The sequence below is a fragment of the Lineus longissimus genome, chromosome 3, assembly GCF_910592395.1.
Source record: "Lineus longissimus chromosome 3, tnLinLong1.2, whole genome shotgun sequence".
NCBI lineage: Eukaryota > Metazoa > Nemertea > Pilidiophora > Heteronemertea > Lineidae > Lineus > Lineus longissimus.
The window spans coordinates 2910643-2929237 of NC_088310.1; the positions used below are offsets into that span (position 1 = coordinate 2910643).

An 18595-nucleotide genomic window follows, 5' to 3' on the forward strand; every position below is an offset into this window, starting at 1 on the left:
TTGCCATGTTTTCTTTTCCTCGACCCCGGGGGTTGAATTCTTCGAACATGCGCCCCAACGTAGTTTGGGTCGGAGACGCGTATTTCCGGACATGTTTTCTTCCCAGCAATTCCCATGTAAAACCTGTCTACTATTTGCGTGAATCGTTGAGAAAATAATTAAGTTCCATTACGCTTTGCCTATTGCCCGAGCCTTGTTCTGTGTTCACTCGGTCAACATGAAGCCAGTTGGAAAAACACACACAAGCATTTTGTTCAGCCATTTACCAATCTCAGGGAATTGAATGAATAAACAGTAACAACAAACTAGGAATGCTCACATAACCATTGCGGGGTTTGAGTCCACTGACTCGGGCAAAATGTCACGAGATGAGATGACAACTATCAGACTTTTACACGTTAAGGTGATTGCCTGTTTATGAGTTCCCGGTATTGACGTTTATGGCAACTATCAGACTTTGACAAATCAAGTGTTGGCCTGTTTAGGAGTTCCCGATATTGACGTTTATGGCAACTATCAGACTTTGACAAGTTAAGTGTTGGCCTGTTTGGGAGTTTTGTTTCAAAAATATAGAATTTTATTCCTTTTTCATAGGATGTTTAGAGACTTCGGCCATTGAATGCCAGAACACCATGGTAACATCGATGACCAATACAACAAGGATGGCAACCAAGTACCAATGCTTATCTCAAAGTTGTTTATTCCTGTGTTCGATGAGCGATATGTGCTGATATGATTGCAGCAGGCCTATTTTGTATATTCATTGGTATGACGTAAACTGTTGCTCGGATGTAGAATAAACATTAAGGAGAGAACGGTTGGCTAGGTGCTCAGAAACAAGAAAGGCCTATGACCCATGGAGACAAGAGGTGAAGAAAAGGTTAGGCCGAGTGTCAATGATACTTGGACAAAGTGGATGACATATCCATCTCGTAAGACTCCCCGAATCCGAAATTATACTACAATCGTGACCGACGATATTTTAGCTGGAAGGATTCTTGTCAAAGAAATGCTCTTGAGAGAAGAAGGTTTTAACAAACGGTTAAAACTTCTCTGGAGAAACCAACAAATTTTCGCTTGGAGCAACATGACACTTCTTCATGCAAAGCCATTTTTATCATAAAAAGAAGCACCAAATTTGCTTCATATGTGCATCACGCGGGCGTTCTTTACAACGCAGCATCAAGCAGAAGAAGCCAGCGCTCGTGCTCAAGGTCCACCATTACTATAGCAATCTTTGAATTCTTGATATTGGCGGGTAAAAGCCATAGGATACATGTAGGACCGAAAAAGGTTTCTTGGGGACATTGATCCAACAAAGGAATTAACGTGATGAGTCAGTTGAGGGCATCGTTGTAGGCCTATCTGGGGCATTGGTGAATGCTTGGAGAATGATTGCAGGATGCAATATTATAATTGCAAAGTACCACCAGTATTTGACATATTATTGATTTTGTTTAGAAATGCACGCGAGAGAATCAGTTAATCTGTTAATAAGTCAACAGCAAACATACTAATCCAAAAAGAAATGGATTCGGAAACAGTCACTTGAATAAGCTCTTCTAAGTACTTGAACAAGTAGAATGAAGGATTAAAGGCTTTTTTAAGAAGCGAAATGAACTGGTCTTACCTGGGTAGTTCAGGGCTGCTTGCATTACACACGAGTCCACGTTTGGCGATCCTAAACTGATTCCGTTGACGGAGTAGGGTGCTCCTTTGCCGACGCCTCCCGAGACGGGCGGTGGGTAAGCCATGCTTGTCATTGTGATAGTGATAGTCCGAAGGGAATAAGTCCAGTGAAAATGTTGTCACGTATAGAAATTTTGACGCACACGAGTCCTGGCAAGTCCAATCTGTAAAGGGAACGTAAAACAACTAAAGAACGAGTTAGATAAACAAAGTTACGCAACTTACACGGATATGTTATTTGGGAGAAATGTGAACACAGTTCCCCTGTTCAACCAACCCTTGTGTTCAGCCAAAAACTACAATGCGCTCGTATTTTTCAATCCTTTGAGAAACTTAAGTCACTGATGATTAATCAATCTATGTTGAACTTGAACAGGGCAACAATGAGGCATTGTTTTTCCTGAACACTGAATATATTATTGACTAATAACTGAGTCAGTTGCAGGGTGGTCCGTTAATTTTCAAAAAAGTTTGGTGAGGTGACGCGGGCAGTATATATGGTTGAGGCAATGAAAGTTTCAAATCGGTACGTGACTGTAACATTCAGAGGTTTGTTAGAATCGCTTACAGTGGAACTCAACCAGTTTGAAGGGATATAATTTCAAATTTTGTTAAGACAGGTCAGATGGGTTTCGGCGATACCGGAATGACAAATTCATTGCAAACAAGAACAAATAGAGTATATTCTAACTTAAGAATTATGAAATAAAGATGTGTGGATAATGTCATTGCATTGATATATGATATCTTCAGATGACAATCATTGACTACGAAAGAAAGTGTTTAAAGTTTGAGACGGAATCAATAACTGGAAAGAAAAATATATTTCTCCACCATCCCAATGTAGAAACAAAACGATATACGTTAGTTACTCTATCTATATCATCACAGCATTGATAAATAAAAAAAGTTAAACCCGACAAGCACACGAGATTTAGCAATATACGTACCAGATTATGCGATTAAAGGACGAAATGATAAGTTACTAGAATCCAAGATCACACACACAGCTAACTGCTAAACCAAAGACCTGTGAGATAGTCTGGACTTGGCTGTCATCCGCTGGAGAACTTAGTCTAAATCCAAGCAAATCGGTTTTTCTGGGATAAACGTTGTGACTTGGGCCACTGCGTGGTGAACACTAAAGCAAAAATTGAGTGAATTCACTAAACTTAGGAAAGCTCCTTGTTTATTTAACTGGCTAAACGGTGTGCATGACAGCTTAAAGCTAACTGGATGGGCGTGCGGGAGGGCGGGGTTTGCCTTAATTACCTATTCACCGCGCTCATAAGCCGACGTGATTTGCGCAGAGCGCCGGCCAATCAGAAGGCGTGTTCGTCTATCGTCTGCTGATTGTGAGTTAGCGCCGTGTGGATTTGTGAGCACGCGTCGTCAGGGTTAGCCCGGTCGGAACACTAGCATGTTCAGTGCTGCCTGATATTGCGGAGTTCGACAACATGAACAGACATGGTTATTGGCAATATCCCCCCCCCCCCACTCGAAGAAATTTTACTGTTGGTTTAAATTATTCTTTCAGTTAATAGTTATCAGTATACTCCTCTTATAACAGGGACTATCAATTTTTTTTCAGTTTTTAATACGAGAAAGCCGTTTTCAAAAGAGACACATCTAGTTCTTTTTTAATGTGAAGAAGGGAAGGAGACTTGGTGTTTTACGATTCACGAACATTTGATAAATGTCAAAAGCTATCAAGATATACTGAAATTTATAATTTTGATGACTATGCAATAATAAGCAATATTGACGACTCGGCTAATGAGGATGGAAGTTCGTTCATTTACTTATATTCAAGGGGAAGGTTTGCAAGACTGAGAATTCATGAATCAGTACGTTAGTCAGCATCTGGCTATGATTCAACACCACTTTTAGACCCGTTACGAAGAATTCAATGAGTGAACCCTAGGAATTACATTTTACTATAAACTTTTGGGTGTTCTGGTATTTGTTGTTGTTGTCATATTAAATATATAATTCCTTTATTGATAGGTACATGTATCGCTTAAAAAGTCAAGAATTTCAATTGTCAATGACGTGAAAACCACGCTAAAGGCGTACACGCTATAGAAACTACGTGGTACTATTTCTTAACGCTGGAGGGCAGCACCTTCGGCGCTAATGCGAACTTCGCAGTTCGACCACTGATTGTGTACATTGCAATAAAAGGGGAGAGAAAATGCACAATGTTATGTGTGCATGATAATTAGAGTCAATTTGCAGAACATTATGGGTGAGAACGTGATCAGACCCGCTAATTTCAGAAACGAGCTTATAAACAAAGTGTTAGGATTTGGGTGGAGGCTTTTGGATGTCAACTTGCTGCCATGACGTGCATGATGACTGCCGAGTCCAGAAACCGTCTGACAAAATAAAAACATCACCAGACGACTTGATTATTCAGATTTCGATATTGTGATTGTAGCTTTCGACAGCGATATTAAACAGATTATGTAGGCTATCAGTATCGCATAACTTTTCACAAGAGTAAAACACTTCACATGTTCACACATGGGCGTAATTCTCAATAAAATGCGTATCTGGTCGTTTTGGATCAAAATGGCGTCAACATTTTCTCTTATTCAGCTCAAAAAATGCAACATGAGACCAAAGTTCTGTTGCGTTGTTCTACCGGGAATCAGTCTTGGTTGGTCGCAACGTTAACTTAAAGGACAGCAGGTGGAACTACTGAATTAGACAATACCAAAAGAAAAAACCATATTGGATAGAAAACTTGACTTACCGATGACTTTGATGAAGCCAATGCAGATGTAACAGACACGGATGAATTAACTATTATAGTGGTATGATACGGACAGAGCAAAGTCTGATGCAAGTATGATGCTCACATCAAAATATATCCATCTTTATAGAGATATTGTTAGAGTTTTGGTACAAACTTATTTGCTGATATATATCAGTTTTATTAAAATCGTTCAAACTTTATTCGAGTTAGGAGTACTTTTTAACTCGGCGCAGTTGGAGAAAATCTTTGGGAGGAGAGTTTTGTTAAACTGTCTGTTATTACAATAGGATGGGGAGTAGAGGCCCGAGGATGATCTCACGAGATCCACACGCAAGGCTGAGCACTGCTTTCCAACAACTGAAGAAAAAGCGACCGCCTAGCCAGCGGGCTGAAGAATCACCAAGCGCGACAATCGTAGTTTGGCGGTATCCCGCTGGTGTGTACCAAACCTCCTTTCAAAACCAGGGTATCGCGATTTCGCAGATTTAAGAACAGGTTCATTTGTGGAGTGCGGCAGGTGCCCATCAAAGGACAGTGCGACAAACTTTACAATTAGGTAATCGACCCTTAAATTAGCCCAATATTCATCAGTGGAAACTTTTACTCTGAATAGAAAACTGTTAGGGAAAACAGTATCAATAGACCGCGTCGAGAACCAGTTATGTTGCATGGGCAGGCAGAGATGAGTCCTTTCTCTTAATTAACAAGGGGTCTTAATTAGTATTGTTGTGGACACGGTCGTTGAGGACTCTTTCACATACCTTTGACGTTACCATGCGACCCAAGAGTTTACTCGAACCGGAAAACGGTAAACAATCACAACAATTGTCTAATTAGTGGACTTAACTAATTAGGGCCGTGTCGGGGTTTTCGTAGCATAAACAATTGTCTCCGAGGTTCACATACAGGAAGAAATCGTTAAGACAGATAACAATGATTTTAAGAAGATTTCAAGAGATGACAATTATGTGTTTTAAAGAAGATTTTGTTAAATACAAAATAAGAATTCTCCGCAGGGAGGGAACTTATGAATTGTGAAGTTGTATCACCAGGGCCAACACCATTGCGCCGGACACCCTACGCTCTTTTTACCAATCGAGAGACTGAAAAACAACCAGTGGCCCATCACAGCTCACTTTTTTAACTATACCCTCTCATTGCTGCACTGCGTAGATTGATTACAATTTCTTTATCATAAATAAGTCAAAAGTTTATTAGCACCAGAATTTTTCAAATGAATTATTTGAAAGACTCTGTTAGCACTGTCAGTGACTGGTCTCTTGGAACGTCTCAGTAAAATGCAAGTTTTCTGGAGAATATTTATCATGTTTGTGGCATGGCAAACCACATGTACAGTTGTAGATATAGAATATGAAACTGAAGGTGTACTTTCAAACTTTGAAACTAGAGAGATCATGTAAATCAAATTTATTTGTTGCTGCATGGGGTTTGCTCACAAGTAAAATCAGATAAACACTGCTAACAATATTGTCGGGAAAATCGTTGTCTCTTTCATAACCAATTAACTAATAAAACTACTCAGTTTAGGACCATTAAAGCGTGTGACAAAGTTTGGCAAAATTATAGTGGTCGAATAAAAAAAGTTTGCCAAAAGTTGAGTGGATTTGAATAAAGTGATCACAGGGTATTTTGAGCTCATCCAATTTAGTGATTAGCTTGTCCCAGCAGGCTCGCAGTATCCTGCTACTCATGGGGGTGTTGCTACCACACCCAGCCACGGGGATTCCACTCCAGTGGTCCTGTACTGGTTATGAGTGTTTGATGGTTCCTTCCTATAATAGCTTATGCTTCGCGATAAAGAAATATATTTGAAAAATGCTCATAACAACCAGGAACACATGAGAAAAAATACATTTTGCATTCGCCCTGTGTTACTTAGCGAAAAGTGCCTCTAAAGGTTGTCTAGAAGCACATAACGACCAAAAGGGAGGAACGTTCTTCTCTAAAAGGACATCCAATGCGACTCAGTTTCTTGCCTTATTTTGCTCGTGCCACTATTTTTCCTTAGCTCATTATCCCTATAAATCTCTGATAAAAGGTTTAGGTGATATTTCAAACATTAAAGTACCACAAATCGGATTCATTAGAAAGTAGAAACGCCAATAAGCTCAACTGGGTGGTTGACTATACACAGTGCATTAGTGTGTGCTTCTGTACATCGAGCTAGTGTTCGACTAAGTCACCCGCCACTTGACAAAATTTACTGTTTTGAAAACAATGGCCATGTTGTCTTGGAACCAAAGTGTGAATTTCTAACAAAACTGTTGGGCAATGCTGGGTCTGTTTCACCGGAATGCATGGCTAGTGCTGTCCAAACCACCACATGCGAGGTTTTTGCAATGGTTCCATAAACACTGAATTTGGTTTTTATAAGAATTTCACCAAAATGAACTCACTGTGCTTGTTCGGAACTGTTAATAGAACTACTCAAAAACATGCAACTTGTGTGTTGTCATTAACAGGAGTGAGAAATTCATAATGACGCATGCCCTTATTATTTTGCGTGTATCATAAATTCTAATAATCACAAAATAACTGGACCATTGGCCAACACATTCTGATGCCATTGAGTTGTAAGTTTAAGGCTACTTAATCATAACTTCAAGGTGGAAAGATGCCAACAGGTCGAAACCTCTCGGCAATGTGTCCAATTGGTCGGGGTCTGTTGTAAAAACTTCCGAATTTCACTTGGTTCAATTCAGAGAAGGTGATAACTGCGACTCTTGACACGTCCATGCGTCCATGCACGACATGATGACACAGCGGTCCCCATCACTTGGTCATTCACGCTCCGAGAATATTTTGTGACATTTTGCGAAGTTGTTGTTAGTTAGTTTAGCCAGAAGTGCGTAACTTGCGGAAAGCTGCCTTCTCCTGCTTGCCATGTTGGCGGACCCCGATTCATATGATACGTCACTGCAATGACGAATGACCACGAGTTTGAAAACAACATGGGAACAACTCGCGCACAGAGTACAGTCATCTTCAGAAAGCATGAGAACCGTAACTCGTCACTGAAATGGCGAATGGCACCGGGGTCCCTCAGTCACGATCAGCTTGAGAAAGCATGCGGAATATCATTCGTCATTGCAATGACAAAATACACCCTCAATCCGCACTGGCATATTACTACAGATTGAGGCAACATGAGACACTTCGACAGTTAGCTGGCATGATGTTGTCAGGCAAAACGATCTCTCACTTGGTTTCGATGATCTTGACAAAGCTTCAACTTTATTTTACCATTTATTTCCATTTATTACCAGATTCTTTGACACTTCGTTCGTCCGTCTCATCCCAAGCCACCAATTGACACTGCGTGTTGGCAGAGTTCAGGTACGGGGATATCAACCCGGTTTCAGTTACATAATTATGGCAAGAATTGAAGAAGATATTGACTTATCAGTGAAAATGCCCTGATAATTGTGACAATGTCATTACTTAGCGCCAAATTATTTTTTCAGACGACGCTCAGGCCGGAAGCTACATTTGCAACACGCGTAGCACCCAATTACAAAATTTGTGGAAAAGCGAAACGAGTTCGGCGCACTCAAGACTCAGCCTCATCTCCATGAAAACTTTTTCAGCTTGTAATGCAATACGTGTGCTGCATAGCATAGTGGGATGCGACCGGGGAGGAACTTAGTACGGTATGAGGTTGTCTCGCGCTCAGGTGTCTCGTCACTCCGAGAATTGTCCGGGGACGCCATTGAGGCTACGGCTGCAAGGCCGCGTCCTCTTCCAACCATCCCGCGAAATTCCTCAAGGAATCCCCAGCCAACGGCGCGAATAATGCGTGAAAGGCATTCGACGATAGAAGCAGATGATGAAAGGAACCGGTGAATAATTGATGGTTGGATAATTTGATGCGTTTTGTTTGTGTAAAATTCGCCGGTTGTCTTTTTGTTCGCAAATTTCACGGTCCGCGCTAATTGCTCGTATCCACATTGGCGACATCGTCAACAGTGGAGAAAATGGCCGCCACTTGGGACTCTTCCGGCGACCTTTCGTGAAATATGACCTACCGTGCGCACCGCTTTCACTCGTGTGCAAGCAGCCCAACACTAATTAATCATCACCAAATTGGTACAACTTGTGATGCATTTTCGAAGTATAGTGACTGGAACAGCACACCCGAAACTTCAGGACTTCCGTTCGTGAGGTCGAGATTGCGTTCACACCGATAGATACACATGTATTTGTGGATACATGTATGTTGAATGCCTGATGGGCAATCGTCATAAACAGCTAGAGCAGTCATTTTGATTCCGTGCCCCGTTTTTATCAATTAATACCCTGCAATCCCCACTGAACGCGCTGAGCGTTGAAATGGTGCGCGTTGCTGTCGTGCCGCGGGCTACGGGAACGATGACTTAGCGAATTGTTTAATTTGTGAAAGCTGCATGAAATGCACGAGATGCAACCCAAACTAATTAATTAGTATAGTTGATTCAGAAAGCAATCATGGCGGTGTCGAGGGTTCTTAACAAATTACTCCATAATGGTTACCAATGTGTAGTAACATGGGAGTACGGCGCAGTGATTTACTAATGTGCATCAACTCAAATTAATTATGTCAAATTTGGTCTCTTGCGGTGTAGGCGACACAGGAGAAAAGAACATGCAGGGTGTCGATCTGGTTGTAAGGGGAGTTGTCGCGAACAGTCTGAAGGACCATTTGGCATATTAACTCCGCCAAAATAGCCTTCTATTATTTCTTGTCCATAGGTTATCAGGACACATAACGGTGGAGGTTTGCTGACAAGTCACGCGACCCCTGTCACTGGGATGACAACCTTACCAACGCCTGTCGCACTCCGTTGCGATATTACATGGAATTTTAGTCTAATGTGTCGGTGAGATTGCCATTTATAGATTAATGAATTTTGCCCTTGATTTGATTGAGTATCGACCAGATTTCACGATAAACCCAAGTATCAGTGTTGAATGGTGACACATGTGGACACATGCAGGCGGGCATGTATGTAAGGTGCATGCATAGACAGCAGAGGATAAAATTGGGTCAAAAGAGGGCGGTCCGTACATGTGATGCAAGAACTTCTGGATTTATACCAACAATGCACGTGTAGAACATGGATAGGTTCTGGATGTGCACTGACTGAGTTATCATTCGAAAAATTAAATCTGAATACAAATTGGGCAGAAGTTAAAACCAATACCCGCTGAGAGGGCGCAACACGCACACCGGGTGAGTTGACGGGGTAAACATAGCCCTAAAGCATCGCCAGATAGCTAAATGTTCGTTTCTCTTTTGTTGTGACGGGTCCAACGTCAGACAATGTCCCATCCGCATTGTCTGAAAACGCTGACAGCAACGACGCCGCCAGATTCGCACCTGTCTTACGTTGGAATACGACAAGGGAAATGGATGCTCCAGTATATTTGGCCGTAAATGACAGATTAATGCAACACTGGCACAGCAAACATTGGGCTAATTAATTATTGAACCATGATAGGTGGAAGATTGAATTTTAACATTAATCCACGGTATTTTTGGTTTACTCGCCGACGTGTGTTCAAATAGCGAGCGGTGTGGTTAGAAAACAACGTTTAGAGAACGGTGTTTGAACCATCGGTTTGGATTTCTTGTGCAATATTGGTTTCCCGGCACTGCAGGATATATTGCAATGTCTCGGTTCCTCAGAAAGGCAAAGGAACTTGATTGGCGAACATTTAGAGGTCGTATTTAAAAAAAAATCTTTAGGTGCAGGTGATTCAACGGCCTCTATCGAGACATGCAGATGCGTCAGACGGTACACCTCAAAAATAAAAACAAACGAACGGCACAACTTTTCAGTCCACAGCGAGTCCTAAGTTCCAAATTTGAACAAAGCTATATATGCTGTTGATGCTGCATATACATGTATTTGAACAACCGACTTCATTTATGACTCCAAAGTTCAACACCAAAAACTTCAGCGGCGACGTACATTACGGGTATCTTTTGAACAAACACACACGCAGTCCACCACAATTCTTTTATCTTCTCGTAATACTTTTTAGACACCCACGTTAGATGCAGCCACTGCATAAAAGAAGATTTAGTCAGATGCAGTGCCGGTTATTTTTCCACGGTCAGCATATCCGTGTACCGATCTGATGCCTGTCCGGGATCAAAACAAAAATGCCTTCTTCAGAAAAACAAGCGGCTATCGGAAATACTCACAGAATATTGATATCACCCTGATGTTTCTACCATTGTTTTTGCCGTAACGATGGCAACAGTTATATTTTCATCAAGTATTGGCTTTGGCGGAACCAATACCTATTACGGCAAAGTATGCAAGAAGACCATTATGGCTTGACCATACATGTACCTGTATACTCTATCGGTACATTATCTCCAGCTTGGTGGCTTGGCCGTCTACTGCAGTGCACGAACACCAAATAAACGCTGTTCAAGCTTTTTCGAGGGATGCAATATAGGAAACGGCAAGAGTGCACACTGCTGGTAATGGTGGGTGAGTCTATTCCACCACAAATTGATATGAGTCCACGCAAAATGGCGGTCAACGAACAAAACCCTTGTTAGATCAATCAGATCCTCACTTTAGCTATGACAGTGTGTTTTCTACGAAACAACAAATTCCCATAAATTCAAATATTCTCTGCTTCGAATTTTCATCACATGCAGACGACTTTTCACGGACCGTTGACTGACCCTCTACCATCAGCAGGCTTATAGTAAGCTATGATTTATGGGGGATTTCACGAGTGTCCGGGTATAACCACCAAACCAGAAGTTGACCAAAGAACACCCCAGGAAGCAGCCTCACCCGGGCTGGACAAGTTCACCACCTTTTCATTAGGGTCGCTTCCTCTTGCTACGCGACCATCAATGCCAAGTTCGTTGGCTGATTTTACTCCCTTTTGCGAGGCTGTTTTCATTCCGAACTGTCCAAACATTTGTCATTGTTGCACAGGACATACCGCAGCTCCCCTGCCTCACTACCCCCTGCTCCATTGTCCATGTGGCGAGAAGCATTATTTAAGGGTCATCCGTTTTGACAATTATAACCAAACGAATCGGGAAACAAGAGCAAGGACCAGGGAAGTTCAGATTCAGGAATAGCACCTCGCATAGCCAGCGGTTGTGTCTTGTCTGCATACGGTGTTTGCCCCCTTCTGAACAGCATGTGCCGTACAATACCTTCATTCGATGTTCTCGGCACCAATGCCTTCCATGTCCCGATGTGATTGCTTATTGGTTTTCGACATGTATTGTTCTCCAAAGTTTGACCTATACTGTATATTCTTTACGTGACCTTCAAATGTCACACTGATGTAGCAGAGACTTGTCCAGATGCAAAAAATTACTTTCCCCTGAAAAAGGGTCGTTCGCCACTTTTGTGCTGCCCTTGCCTTCGCCTATGATACCAGATTTCCTTTCAAAGTCTTCCGATGACGTATTAATACTCGAACCCTCCTTTTCCAATAACGGAGAACAAGAACTTGCGGGTATATAGTCAACAACAGTGAATACATCTGCTTCTTTCACCACACAACACACCGAAATCTAGATTTTTCAGCAATAACTGCAGCTCTAAACACTCCTGCAGCTCAATACAGAAGAAATTACACTCGTTTAATAGATTATACATGATACGTTCGAAAAATCGAAATTTCTCAACGCGGTTTCGAATAGGTTAGAAGCTCGAGGGAAATCAACAAGGGTTTTTCAGTTATCTCGGCTCGGTGGCTCTGTCCGGCGGGCAGGAGCAGGTGGAACAGAAGAGTCCGCTTACAGCCAACATCAAAAGCCGTTCTTTCGTGTTATTTCTACAACGGAACCTAGGGCACTTTTGCGCTGCGCCGATCGGGGAGTTGGTCTCAAGTAACACGACACCCAATTCGCATCCTTCATGGGAGGATATAAAAGTCTATGCCCAGTCTTCTTGGCACTCCGAGGAAGATTGAAAGAAATGAGGATACGAGATGGGGAGAATTTCAATTTTCATTAATGACTCTGTCGTTTGATTGGGTTGCTCTGTCGTCTGCGCGATGCTTTGGTCACGTGACGCGACTTGAGGTGATACCTCTCAGATTTCAAACTCCCCGTATAACGTTGCGTATGATTGGCGTTGCGTTTGACAAGAAGTGATGGTTGTGAGATCGTGTGTGGCTTGTGCACCAGTTGGTTTGTTAAGAAAATTAATACATCAAAAAAGACGTTGCGGAATCAGGAAATGCGTCTTCAGAAAGTAACAGAGGTGCCTCGAATACGAAATATCTAGTTTCAAAATGGTCACGATAATGTATGAGCCAAAGTTTTATGCTCGAGTTGTGGCCATAGTTGATCTTCAACAACGACACGCGCTGGAAAAATCACTGCTGTTTTAGTTTAAATCACCTCCCAGTGCTTTACTCTTACAACTACCACAAACTACAATGCGTTGCACTCCTATAACCAGTATTGCCGTCAAGCGTAGCCACATTATCCGCCGTTCTCAGCCTCCCCGGACTGTACCCAAACCCCCATACATAGTACCTAGGTGTCTCTTAGAATTTTGTTTACAACTGCTACCAAAAACTACAATACATTTCTGTCTCGTAGCGTGTATTGTTGTCGAGCATCGCCACTAGCTTCCCGCCGCCTCCAACCTCCTGGGATGTTCATTCCAGTAACGTGAGGAGGATTAGGGGCTTCGATCAACCAGCCAAGCAGGAAATGAACGAACATGATATGAAAATGTCTGCGAAGTGGACATTGTGTGGCACACTGTACAGGATATAGCCAATGTGTTACAATGTGCTGTAGTCAAGTCAGCTCAAAGCATTGTTGAAGGTATGGTATAAAAGTCACGTTTTTGCACTTAAGCCGAGAACTTAAATATTGCTTCAGAATGATTAAAAAATTATCAAATCAGAGCATTGGTTGGCATCTGTATCGTTCCCAAAATACACTCTAGCAAATGTGAGGGGGTATTTTAGACCAATGATGTAAATTTAACCTCTGTAGCGCGCATCAAAAGCACAGGATACGAAAATCAGCAAAGAAAAGCAGATAGCCGCTGCACATCAGACATTAAGCTTCAACGGAAACGGATATCAACGTTCCTTGGCTCTCTACCTCTGTATCTGACCAATAAAAAGATTTCCTGGTACGACAGTTCCTCAGCAGTACCGCTTTTCAATTTCAGTTCATTTAGCATCTTGTACACGTGCGTAGACGACACTTCACTTCCGATAAACGATGTAGGAAAGGAATTGCTTGTCGTCTGCATGATGACGACCGCCAATTTGGATGGCGTGAATCCCTGTGCCGTCATTCCTAAGATATGTGTTAATCATTTACAATGCTTCTCGCAACCCGCGGGAATAAAACAGGATTCCTTTGATGTTTTTCGCGTAATAAATTGTTGAAAGAATGACTTGCGTAAGGCGGGGCATCCACATCGAGAGACATGTAGCAAAGTCATAGCCCAGCCGCTTGCAACAATAGCAGACGACGCAGACGACTCATCAAGTTAATAACAAATTAATTACTTTGCTCCTTTTATCAGGTAACATAGCTGTTTTTCCCCGCCACCCTTGACTCCGCCGCAGCTTCCAAAGTCATCTATTTCCGCGTGGTACATTGTACATACTCCTACGAATTCATTTCGTAGATACACACATGTTCTTTTTTTAACACGTTAGACCGAATTACTGTGCTTTTTGTACACATATCTACATACAATGCACGCGTTGTCTTGGCAGACTTGAGGTGATGTGGATTTCATCAGAATCTTCTGAAGTGCCTTGTAAAAAGCAAGGTCTGTTCGTATACAAAATGTATGTATGCGTCTTTTTTTTGGCGAAATAGGAGGAGCGCGTCAAAACAGACGTAATGCACTTTCATAAGTGCATATACATCTTAGAAATATCATAGAAATATCTAAGAAAATAATGATGTGACTTTTTCATAAACTGGGAAAAATTGCCGCGACCGAAGTGGCTTGTGGAGTAACGTCTGACAGACGTCGACGTATGTACGTCAGCTGCAAAGACTCGTGAGGAAAACTCTATATGAAGGCAGTATCAGATGGTTGCACGAGTTTGCCGAACAGCAACAGGGAGACTTCCTATGATTCACTTGTCACAAAATTGGCCAAAAACTGTGCAGTTGCTCCAAGCGGTCGACTGGAAGTGACCTTGGGTTTAGTATCCTTGCTTATACCAGCATGCAGTGTATATACACTGCTGCTGATACAGAGATCGATCATCTCAGAATAAGAAAAGGGAGGCCAAATATCCCCCTTCCATGAACTCTGTAATTCCGCCCTTGAATGCAAGCCGAACCAGCTGTATATCGGACCAGAAAAACGGTATTCATATTTCCCGATAGAGCCGAAGGTCACGTTAACTTAATACGGATTAGCAAAAAAATCAACATACTTAGATCTTTGCAGACCTGAGGACTCCCTTTCACGGGCTTGGCTTTCAGGGTCCTGCTAGTATGGTATTTATTTGTACCTAGTCAGTGACCAATCGCCCTGTGACATCCTCCCAACTGCGATGTTATATCACGACTGTCCCTTATTCATCAATGATAATACAGCCCCATTAGACGCGCTCACATTAGCTCCATTATAAGGTGATATGATTTCTCAACATATGGACAGCCAGCGAATGAAAGACGAAGCTAAAAATATTAATCACCCTAGGGCTCTTTGTGTTGGCTTCTGGGAGGCGATGAATAGACCTTGCTACCAAATTAATTTCATCAACTAAAACCGAGGGAGAATCACCGGGGAGGACCCGGGAATCACCAACAGTGGGCTCTCTTGTCATCTTAGAGATTAAATGGCCAGCTTCACGGCGCTTCCTTCCAGGCGACTCGGAGAAAATTAATGTTTAGATGAATTAGTTTTGTGGCATTATGCTCGATCTTTATCTATTCTTTGCATGCATTCAGATGCCGGCAATCACGAGGTTTAGTCACGAAACGAGCCACTCCGACATTGTTGTTGACCAAAGAGTAACGGTTAGCTGCAGACCCGATGACTTAATATGTTACGGTCGTCTGCAGCCGTTACGTGAATGATGCGGAGTAAATTAAAAGACGTCTTCAAATGTGATAATTACTTGGGAGGATGATTAAAAGAAGTTTGTTATCAATCGTTTAGCCGGGCAAATCCACTGGGAGTTCTTCACATCATGATCGATGCTGGGGCTTCGAAGAACGACGCATGTAGTGGGTAAGCGATGCTAAAGTTGATTTTCGAGCAAGCTCGGTGACTTTGACGACCTGTTTTTTCATTGTCGTATTCGCAAGGGGTTGAAACAAATGTTTACAACCTATGAAATAAAAGCTGAGGCTGAATAATGAATACGATTGTAAGTTTATGCCACTTGCCACCACGTCTCCCTGTCGCCCGTTTCAGATTTGTGCAAACAACGCCTCATTTTTTCTTGACGAAGTTGGCGTTTGATATTGTATGTATTCCATCGTCACCTTTCATTCAGTGACATTCTGAAACAAAGGAGACACCCCAGTCCCGTACCCTCATGAAATGAAACTATCAAATGCTTTGAGAGAAATATTCTTAGCAGCGCTGGCGACTGTTCATTTCGGAGGCACGTCGTTTTTCATACCAAATGAAGAAAAAAACGTGATTGCATAGTGTATATTTAATGTCACACTGTATATTTAGATATACCATTAAACGGCAAGGCATTATCTAGAAGCAAACAGTCATTATAAAACGACGGATCAGGTTCGAGTAGGAAGGATTCGCTTACGAGAAATCGTTTTGTTTCCGAGTCTCTGCGTTCTGTTTGAATTCCTCGTATTACGATGCAGGCCCCTGGGATACAGGTGGTGTCAAGAGACTATCGATACTTGCCGTTACACCCATCGCGAGATGCGACAATACGGCAAGATGGCGGAAACACGGCGCTTCATCGCGAATCCACCGGGGATCGATTTCCCGTCTCTTTATTTCCCCTACTCAACAGCTACTCAATAGGTTAATTGGCAAACAAATCCAAAACGATGAAACGCGATGTCATGACACTCATAAAATGATGCCTTAATGTATAAGTTGTCACACGAGGCTGTCAATCACGCTACAACATCACGAACACAATACCCGTTGGCAATTTTAGGCCTAGATTCCCGGCAGCAAGAAATGCAACAATAAAAGCCTTTTGTTCTTCAAGTGGGAGATGAGACAGGAAAAGTGAGATTCAGCGTGCATAACTCTGGGCGAAACTGGTAAAATGACACTTAGGATTTTTGCTTCTGTAGAAGCGCAATACGAGCGGTCTGAGCACCGCCATTGACAGGCGAGACAGAGAAAAACTCGTGCAGCAGAATAGGAGGCAGTTTTCCTTGAGTGGAACCTTTCTCAGGTTGGAGCGGTAAGCAATAATTATTTGTACTACACGTAATTACGATAGATCGGTAAACAAATAACAAATGCTCACAATGCAGGAAACTGAGTAATGTTGCCTCATTGCTAATATTTATCTACATCAACGACACCGAAAGTCAGCCGCCATCTTGAAAAAATATCATCTGTCCTTCGCAACTTCCGCTTGAATCGATCTGCTGCAGTTGCATCATATGTAACATTGCAAGAGAGCTTTGTTATCAAAAGCTGCCCCAGTAGAAGAACAGTGCTAGCTTCGACTCCTTTTTGTAATGTAGACGATGCAAATAAAACATAAAATTGCAGCTTAAATCTTTTAGAAATTTCATTGAAGGGCGGCCATCTTGTTTTGAAACGTATCGAAGAGCGCGCCTCGTGAATACTATTCTTGCTTTGAAACCGGGAAGGGATATTCGATCGGGTTATTGTCTCCATCGGTTGGGTAGCTTTGAGAACCCTACACCCGTCCGCTACCAGCATTCAGGAGTGATGTTATAGGTCAACTTTATTTCTTCCGAAACATAGGTTCTACCTTTCTGATAAAGAGTGCCTTTTATCACATACGTAGGCTAGTGTTCATCCTGTCTACTACCCTTTGATGTTTCCCTGCAGCTCCCGTTTGAAAGTGAGTGCCGGCCCGGCGTGAATATAGGCGAAAACATCATACGTCAGGAGACACGGCTGATGAATTCTTACTTTTTTACCAATTAAAAATATGTTTGAAGACGAAAACTTCAAACTATACTTATCTTGTCAAAAGTTGTATTTACGCTTCAAGATGTCAGGGATTAAAGCGAAAATTTCTGTGAAAGTTAAGGAGAAGGATAGAAAGATGGTATGGGTATATTCCCAGCAGGGCCTGGGATCTTTTGTGTCAGAAGCTCTCCTAATGTCAGCGCGTAGTAAAGTGCAAACCAAACTCATCAGGGATCAGTCCGTGATGGAGGATATCAGGTATCAATGGGTACGTTATTTTGACACATCCTTGAAGTTGACGGCCTGTTTTTTACATGAAAGTTCACCAAATGCTTCATATTTATGAACCATGCAACAGTGCAGCCTAAGGACGGGTCTACAGAAGCGCTTTTAGCGAAGCTGAACCATTGTGAAAGAAACTGTCGAGCCTATCCTTCAAACCATAGGGAATTTCGTCAAAACAACAGCAGACAAAGTGACAAGTGTCCGAGAATTTCACCCCACCTCACTTGAATATCATTATCAAATGTACTCATTGCCTGTAAACGGTGAACATTTTCAACCTTTAATCTCACTTTCCACCAAGTTGGTTCAATCAAGTTTCTACGTTACGAGCAAAAACTGATCGAAGCCACTCTAACATAATTCATCATGTCGCTAACAAGACATGTGAAAGAACACTATTGTGCGAATCCAGCAAAGGGCAGAACGTTATGAAATGTGGTAACGGTTCTTGTAACTTAGCATACCGCAATTTCACTAATAGCATTTTAACTTGATGTCTCATTGTTACCACGTTTTCAAATCTTTAGTTGCACAATGGGGAAAAACTGACCACTTCTGGCGTCTCAGAACGTGAACGGTTTCAAAAGAATATTACGAAGTAAAATATGAAAAAGACCACGTGAGAATGAGGTAAATGGAAAGAAGACGCGGAATAAGAGTAAATAAAGAATTTTTACTTCCGTTGGTATTTTAGATGATATTGTCTTGCGTTGAAATTGACATGGTCAGCAGATTGATATGACGGTTAACGAATCAAAAATGAAAT

At 42.0% G+C, this 18595-nt stretch overlaps 1 protein-coding gene across 5 annotated transcripts in view; it reads right to left on the bottom strand.

Moving 5' to 3' along the window:
• LOC135484725 (homeobox protein OTX2-like) overlaps window positions 1–18595 on the bottom strand; it is a 39629-nt gene that overhangs the window by 8378 nt on the left and 12656 nt on the right. For 3 of the 5 annotated variants that reach the window (XM_064766378.1, XM_064766380.1, XM_064766375.1), the window contains exons 3-4: window positions 2640–2830; window positions 1631–1853 (exon numbers count right to left, since the gene is read on the bottom strand). In XM_064766378.1, coding sequence (XP_064622448.1) covers window positions 1631–1763 — 133 coding nt within the window. In that variant the 5' untranslated portion in view covers window positions 1764–1853; window positions 2640–2830. The remainder of the gene's footprint in view (window positions 1–1630; window positions 1854–2639; window positions 2831–18595) is intronic. The other 2 variants (XM_064766379.1, XM_064766377.1) reach the window with 1 other exon arrangement.